The 8,517-nt window shown below is 45.2% G+C and overlaps 1 protein-coding gene across 1 annotated transcript in view; it reads right to left on the bottom strand.

Annotated features, from left to right (window-relative positions):
- The window catches only part of LOC109291740 (collagen alpha-6(VI) chain-like), a 128,914-nt gene that overhangs the window by 55,291 nt on the left and 65,106 nt on the right, over positions 1 to 8,517 (bottom strand). The window contains exons 11-13 of the mRNA XM_019508834.1: positions 8,029 to 8,107; positions 4,480 to 4,625; positions 4,295 to 4,387 (exon numbers count right to left, since the gene is read on the bottom strand). Of these exons, the coding sequence (XP_019364379.1) occupies positions 4,295 to 4,387; positions 4,480 to 4,625; positions 8,029 to 8,107 (318 nt within the window). The remainder of the gene's footprint in view (positions 1 to 4,294; positions 4,388 to 4,479; positions 4,626 to 8,028; positions 8,108 to 8,517) is intronic.

Below are 8,517 nucleotides of genomic sequence, written 5' to 3'. Positions count from 1 at the left end.
CGGGCGGGTGGTGTGTACCCAGACATAGAGTGGCAGCAGCGCACGGTGGTAGGTGGCAGCAGCGGCTGCCATGTGCTAGCTCCCCTGGCCTGTGCAGCCTACAGAGGAATGCCACTGCCCTCACCCCCACCCGGCCCTGCTCCTGGGAGGTGGTGGCACTCCATCCCTGCATACCCGCTGCAACCTTCCCAAGTACCCCCAGGAGTATGCATACCCCAGTTGACAACCCTATGACAACATGCTCGCACCACAGTGCTGGGTGGTTTTAAAAGTCCCTGGCACTGCAGCTCATGTAGTTGTGTAAGTGGTGAAATGCGCGTCAGTGCTGAGAAAATGGCAGTGGCACACTTTTGAACTAAAACACCTCAAAGGTGTTTTAGTTCAAAAGCACAACACTACCATTTTCTATGCACTGACACACATTTTGCCATTTATACAACTGCACGTGACACAGCACAGTGTGCATCAGCTCACATGTGGAGCAGACTCAATTCACTGAGTCAGCCCTGACCCACTGGATCTCCAGCATGTCACAGGATGAAAAGGTATATGTATAAATACCCAAAAGTTACACATAAACTAGTTTAAGTGATCAGAAACTGGTTTAAACATTATATACATTACCTGTAACAGACCAGAAGTTCAGTGCACATAAACCATTTCAAAATGGCTGAAACTGGTTTAAGATAAACCTGGTTGAATGTAGTATCAGATTTAACTGATTTAGGTCAAACCCGTTTATGAAACTTCTGTCCCAGACCCCTTCCTGGTTCAAGTTAAATCACAGTCCCCCAGCATCCCAGGATGGTTTGCAGCCCTGAGTTGAGCTGTGCTGTCTGCTCCAGAGACTAGAGCTGGCCCTGTCCCTCTGCTCTCTAGCTGGAGCAGTGAGGGATGTCTGACAAGGGAGTGGAGGTGAGAAACCTTGCTGGGGACTCGCAGCTGGGTCCACCGGGGTGATGGAGGGGGAAGGAGGCAGCCCCTGCCAGACTTTTCCCTACTGAAGTGGGAGGGATGGGAGCCACGGGCAGCCACGCTTAGGCAGAGGAGAGGGAGTGAGGTTCAAACCCCCTTTCCCACTGGCACGAGACCTGAGCCAGGGTCTGCTTGGCAGGGGGCCAGCAGGAGACCAGCAAATTCCACCCCTTCCCAACTTTGACAGACAGACTGAGGCAAGCAGTTGATATGGGGAGGGGAAAGGGACATAATTCCCCTTAGCTCCCCCAGGCCATGGGGAAGAGGCTCGGGAACTGGAGCTGGAGGGACTGGTCCCCTGCTGTCTGCAGGACCAGACTGAGAGGTGGCAGATGTTGACAAAGACCTGGCATAATTATCACATGTATGTGCTAGAGATGGAGCTAAGGGAACAGGAGATGGTCCCAAACTGCTTGGGCTGGTGTGACCAAAGAAAGCAGAGAACTACATTTACATTAGAGAGAAGAACCTGTAAAAGGTGGGAGACTGGACTACCTAAATAGACACAAAAGACACTGAATGCATGAGAGTCCTGCCAAAGGTGCTATAGGTGACAGCATACTAATGTCAAGGCACCCAAAGGGGAGAAGGGGGTGAAAGTGCACCTGTAAAAACCCAAGTAGAGATGAAGCCTTGGGATCTCCACTCTAGCACCTAAGACCACCTGATTCCCCAGGAAGGACTTTCTGAATAGCTGGCTGTAAGGAGCCACTCTGCCCTCAGGATTACATAAGACTTATACAAGTCTCTCTCTTGTCTTTTTGGTGTATTACATTCCATTTTAAGTTAGACTAAGCTGTGTGTGCTCTCACTGTGGTTTACTGGGCTGTATCTTAGCTTAGGCAAAGATAATAGGTTGTTCGTTGTTGTGTGCTTGAAGTTGCAAATTACTGTGTTCAATACGTGATCACTTTAGAGAAAGTACTATTCTTGTTCAAGCTTTTATGTATTCAGTACCACTACCTTCCCCCCCACCCTCCTCCTTTGCCTGGCAAGGGTGCCTTCCTCTTGCTTCATGCAGGGGGTGGCCAGAAGCCTGGCAGGCACTGCCCCTCCACCCAGGCAGACCCAGGCTGGGGTTCCATTATGGGTGTCTGGTGCCTCTTGAGTCAGGGGGGCATCAGTCAGCGACTGGGGTGGGGGGGTCCTCCGGTAGCTAATGTCACTGACTGGGGGGAGTCCCCCAGCAGCCAATCTCACTCACCATAAAAGCAGCCGCACCACTTCCAGACCCCCTGTGGCCACTTCCAAAAGTGTGTGTGTGGGGGAGGAAACGGGGCTGGTGCTCCCTTCCTGCTGGCTAAATAGGGAGCACGGCCTGACGGGGGGTGTACATGTCACCCCTGGGTCCCATATGGGCCAGGGAGGGGATTTAAACCTCCAGCCTGATAGCCCCAGGCTGGGGTCTGGCCATGCCCCCTCTGCTCAATCAGGGAGTGGGGAAAAGCCTTGGAACTTCAGTCCCTTCCCTTTGGCTGTGGCTAGCAGATGTGCTTTAGTGTCCCCGGCCTCTGGCCTGGGCCACTACAAGCATGTGGCTGCATTTCCTGAATCAAAAGTGAATGTTCATTTGCTTCTCAGTTTAATCTTTGCAGCTTAGACTAACCTGAACAGACTGAATCAATTCAGCCTTGGGCTTTTTGACTGTCTGTACTTGGCCTCTATGTTCAGCCCTGATGTGACTATCTTTAATATTCTGATGTGATGCCAAGACAAAGCTAAAATACTGATAAAAAGTAGGGGGTTATAAAAGAACAGAAATAATATGATCAAAGAAACAAATAAACTATTTTACAAAGAAATATTAGAAGAGAATACCTTGCATTAGAGGTGACCAACAGGGAAATACAACAGTGAAGAGAGATTTGAAGAAAATAAACACCAAAGACAGAAAAATTATTTAGGATGGTAGAAGGCTATAACAAGACAATGGAGTGAAATAACTAGAGAAACATTTTAGCGTGAATATCAGGAAAAAATCCCAATAGTGAGCTCTTTTAGTTCATGGGACAATCAGACAACAGAAGTGGTGGTAACTGCAATATTTGGGAAACTCGCAGTGGCTGTCAGTTTTAATTTCTCACACAAGACACGCTATGCTAAGAAGGAAATCACAGTGCTCAGAGAGGGTGCAGGACCAATTTGTGGCACACCTGCCAAAACCACCCATACTACTCCTGTAGACTTGAGAGTGGATATGGGAAACAATCTTTTAGCAGCTTCACTGGCAAACATCTGGCACTGATGCATATCCACTGACCTGCATAGGTAAATCCTGCATAGGGTATGTTTAGCTCTGTCTCCCCAGGACTTGCCATTGATTTAATAAAGATAAGCCCTAAACTGTAAAAAAAAAAAAAAAAAAAAAAAAAAAAAAAAAACAATGCTCACAGTCATATGAGCAATCAAAAATGCAGTTCAGGAATGAAAAATCTGGGACCTGGTCTCTCTGTACCTCAGTTCATCTACCTGGAAATTCATTACAACAGCAATGATGTGAGGGTTACCACACAATACTTGTGAATGAATAGCATGTGCTTCAGATGTATGGTACTACACAAGTTCTAACGATTATTATTAAATTGCATAGTAAATAAATACGATAAAATGGCTGCTCTTTTTTTTTTTTTTTTTTTTTTTTTTTTAGACAACAGCATTTGCCTGAGATGTATGGCATGCTCCACAGAGGAAAAGCCAAACTGGCAAAGCTCCCAAAAGCATTTGCACTGGGGACAAATGTGATCCAGCAGCATGAGGAAAACAGATGTTTTCTTTTAAAAAAAATGAAACAAAGCAGAAAATCCTTGGGCAGCTGTTAAAGAAAGCTGTTCTGGAAGATTGTGCTGCCATGTGTGACAGCTTTGGGTAGGAATGCAGATTTGGGATCGGTCTATCAAGACCCACTTGCAACACAAGTGACAAGATGGTGGAAGTATCTTGAAGGAAGAGCACGAATGTTCACGCTTAACACAACAGCAGTAAAACCTCCCATTAGCAATTGCCAGTACAGATCTTGGTTAAGACAGATTGCTTTTTTTCAAACCCATCCTATGAATATATTGCTGAATTGGTCTAAGGAGACTGCTCAGTGACCACTAGCATTAGAGGTCTGAAATGCTTCCTGTTTTACTGTGAACTTTACTGGTCAATATATTTCCATAACAATTATACTAAGATAAAAGAGAAAAATGATTGAGCTTTTGTTTCTTCTTGCAATGGCAAGATCCACAAATATTCCATGTAAGCAGCTGTTGAACTACTATTAAAAAGTCTCACAAACCAAAGCCTCTCTTACCAGTGTACACTTAAGTACACTTACCTTCTTTCCAGGATTTCCATAAATACCAGGAAAACCAATTCCTCCATAACATTTACAAGCAACATGACAGCATTTTCTTTCAGCAACATTTTCCTGCAAAAACAATTAGCAATATTATAGTTAATCTAACAGATTGTAAAAACACAATGGATTTTCTTCATTGTTTATTTCACAAACAAACTTACGAGTTCTCTTTGCAAGACTCCTGGATGTTCTGAAAATCTAATGCTCAGGGGGGGCTTGTTGCCAAGTCCTCTGCCAAATTCTATTTCCTGTAAGTTGCTCAGATTTGGCATGTTGTCCAAGCCAACCATTAGAAGTGCATCAAGGCCTTATAAAAGCAATAGATGTTAAAACATAACATGTTGTTTGTCTTAACAGATTAACTACATTGACTGCAAATCATTTACTGAGGTGTCACTTGATAGATTTCATGTTCTTATCCCTAAGTGGTTGGTCACTTTCATCTTCTGAAGTCAGCAGCTGTACCTTAGGGATGAACTTGCCCCAGTGATTTTCTTTCTTTTTTTCCTTTTTCCCCTCACCATCATATGCATTAAACTCCCACATGTTTAAAATTGGCCACAGGACACTATCTAAACCTCATTAGACAAGGTTTAGATTAAGTGCCCTGTGGCCATTTTAAAACATGCAGAGGCTTAATACATATGATGCTGCAGCGACGCTGGAGCATTCTAATTAGAATGTGGAGCAAACTCAATTAATCAAGTCTGCTCCAACGTGTTCCAGTTAGAACACCAATGAGCACATGTATATGCATCAATGAACCCCCTGTTGCATGCTAATGGAAGGCTTCTCCAGAATAGTGAAGATAGCTATTATGGCTCTGCCCATAAAGACTACTATCAATTCAACACAATTGCGTAGAGAGAGGGTTATTTTTTTCCCTAATTTAAGAGTACTTCATCTTTTTGACAACAGAATAGTATAATATAGACAAAGTAAATACAAACTTGTAGGCTAAATTCATTCCTGGTATAAGTCTATTGCAGTCCATAGAATTACTTAAGGGATGACTTTGTGCTAATAAAAAAGAGCAAATTTGTTCTAGCACAGAGAATCGTGTCACTTGCCAGCATGCATTTTAATTATTCATTTCCAGAAGCCAGGCCAGATCACCCTGCTTTAGTATGCATCATCTGTATGATATTTCTGGGATGGGCATTAGTAAAGTACAGTAGCTAAACAAACAGGGCTGAGCGCAGAAAGTCAGTTGGGAGGAACAGGGGTGAGCTCCAAAAAAAAAAAAAAAGGCTTTTTTTACACCTTGTTTATTCTTTCACATATTCTTCCCCATGAAACTTCTCTTTCAAGTTGTCCACTCTGGAGAGTATCATCTTTTCCTCACTCTCCATCTACAGGCTGCACTTCACTAGAAAGAGAGTTTTGTAACCCAGCATATTCTGACTAAATGGTCTGTTCTAGCAGGCTTCTTTTCATGAAAGGCTGCAGGAACGTGGGACAAGGAGGCAAGCAAAATGAAGATGCCTCCTAGCCCAACAGAATTACAGAACAAACAGCTGAAAATAGGTGTCATGCTCTTCTGGTTTAAGAAAGATAGGGCCTTTTTACACCTTAAATTTAGACAGCTCTTAGAGCTCTTAACCCTTGCATTGTCAATGCATTAATGCCTAAAACTAGTTTTAAAACACATTTTAGGTGGCTTAAAGTTACATCACTCCAGTGCAGATTTCTCTCTGATCCATGTTCCCCAGTTTGTGTTCCATTAATGTGTGGTTACTCCCCACAGATGAGCTGGCCCAGTTGCAGTCCTCCAACATCCCAGGACGTGGTGTCCCCACCCTCTCCCTCCTGTTCTGTGTGGACAAACAGTCTACCTTCTAAATTCTACTGCCCGGGTGGCATTTCTGGCACCAGGCCAGCTCACCCACCCACCCCCAGAGGTACAACCTTACCACTGCCAGGTGTGGGTGCAACCATGTGCAAACAGCCTGGAGGCCACATACCAGCTACCCAGGTCACAGGGCATGGATGGGTCCAGGCGTGGGGTCTAGCAGGTATGGGGGGGAACAAGGTAGGGTGCCAAATCAGGGCCCCATGAGTTAGGGCTTCCTTTCTGGGGCAGGGGCAGTAGCTCCCCCAAAAGTGCCTTCTCTCACCAGTCCTGTCTCCCAGCTACCCTTGGAAGCATGACAAGCACCCTCCAACACCCCAATCCCAATTTATTAAAACACAAGACCTTCTTTAATTGACTTTCTCTTTATTTCTTTTTAAATTCTTTCCTTTTTTTGTGTGTGTTTACTTTTTATATTATTAATCACTGGCTGACCTCCTTCATTTCACCTGCTGACTTACTTTCATTTGCTTTCCTCCTCCTATTTCATTACCCACCCCCATCCCATTAACTCTCTACCTCCTAGCTTCATGTGCCTGCCCCACCAACCCATCTCTCACACCCTCAGAGCAGGGATTTCTAGCCTGCTGTGGCTCACCAGCCCTGTAGTGGCAACTTGCAGGTGTAGTCTGTCCCCTACTCACCAGCCCACTAGTGGCAAGTCACAGCTGTGCAGGTGGGGAACAGCCAGAGAAGCCTTAAGGTGTGACTGCCTTTTTAGCCTTAAGGGCTAGGGACAGACATTACACAAACTGGTTTAAGTGATCAGAAACTGGTTTAAACCTGTAACAGAATAAATGTTCAGTGCACATAAACCAGTTTGAGAATGGCTGAAACCAGATTGAGATAAACCTGGTGGAATGTAGTATCAGACTTACCTAATTTGGGTCAAACTGGTTTATGCAATGTCTGTCCCATGGCTGGTTAAAGATAAACCAGACACTCCCAGCATCCCAGCATGCTCTCTGGGCTGCACGGGGCTCTGCTCCACAGCAGAGCTGGCCCCCTGCTCCCTGGCTGCAGCTCCCCCCACTCCCCATCACCACTCCCTGCTAAGCAGGAACTCCCCACTCCCCTCTACCTTGCTGAGGAGGGGTCTGTGTATTATTTAGCAGACCACATGATGGCTACAGTCTGTGCTGAATCAACAGGTAGAATCAACAAGTAGCTGGTAATGTCCCTCTGTTGTTTTCTTAATTAAGAGAGAAACACTGTTATAAATTCCCTGCTGGGCTAATCAGAGCATCCTGCCAGAGCCTGGCCATGCCCCCCTCAGCTCCATGCTCTGGAAGGTGCTGGAAATGCCCCTCAGGCAGCAGAGTTTAGAAGGTAGACTGTTTGTCCACACAGAACAGGAGGGAGGGCTGCTCTACCGCCCCCTGGCTTCTAGCCTGAGCCACCGCAGGCAGGTGCCTGCATTTCTGGGACATCTGTCCAGTTACAAAACTGATTTAGCCTAGCAAGGTTAGACTAACCTGCAAAGATTTAATCAATTCAGGCTCAGGCTTTTTAAATGTCTGTCCCTAGCCAAGGTGTGACTGCTCCTAACTGGAGCTAGCACTAATGCTGATCAACATTTGAGTAGCTCAAAGTTTAACATGTAACGAGGCCCACAGATGACTGCATTGAGAATACAGATAGTGGTGGAAATTCCTTTATGATCACATTGGTGGAAGGAATAGGAATCATTAGGTGAGTGGACACCCTGTAACTGGGGAGAGACTGATTGCTCATGCCAATAATTTTTTAGCAATGCCAGAACTATGCAGATCAGTCTGCATACACACATCTGTAGTAGGAAAGGAATTTATCCCACCTTTGTACCATACAGTACTGCACTGTCTGTGGCATACCATACCTTTGAGGAGAAGGGAATCTGCTGCTATTCTGAGTACTTCTACAGGATCATCCAGCCCATCTGTAAACACTAAAAGAACCTGTAAAAGAAAACATTAACTTACCAAAGGACTAAAGAGAAAATATTATAACTATAGTTTAGTTAAAGATTGCAGTTTAATAATAAAAGCTGTTTGTGGCTAGGGACAGAAGTTACACATAAACCAGTTTAAGTGATCAGAAACCAGTTCAGATCTCTAACACAACAGAAGTTCAGTACACTTAAACAACTTCCAAAATGGCCAAAACCAGTTTAAGATAAACCTGGTTGGATGTAGCATCAGACTTACCTGATTTAGGTCAAACCAGTTTATGGAACTTCTATCCCAGACCCCTCCCTGGTTCAAGTTAACTCACAGTCCCCCAGCATCCCAGGATGCTTTGCATCCCTGGGCTGTGCTGTCTGCGCCAGCAGAGCAGGGTTGACCCTGCCCCTCTGCTCCCTAGCTGG

Source organism: Gavialis gangeticus, unplaced genomic scaffold (assembly GCF_001723915.1).
Source record: "Gavialis gangeticus isolate Ggan-Ray unplaced genomic scaffold, GavGan_comp1, whole genome shotgun sequence".
Lineage (NCBI taxonomy): Eukaryota > Metazoa > Chordata > Crocodylia > Gavialidae > Gavialis > Gavialis gangeticus.
The sequence above is the reverse complement of the archived record's forward strand: the minus strand, read 5'-3'. Positions and strand labels throughout refer to the sequence as shown.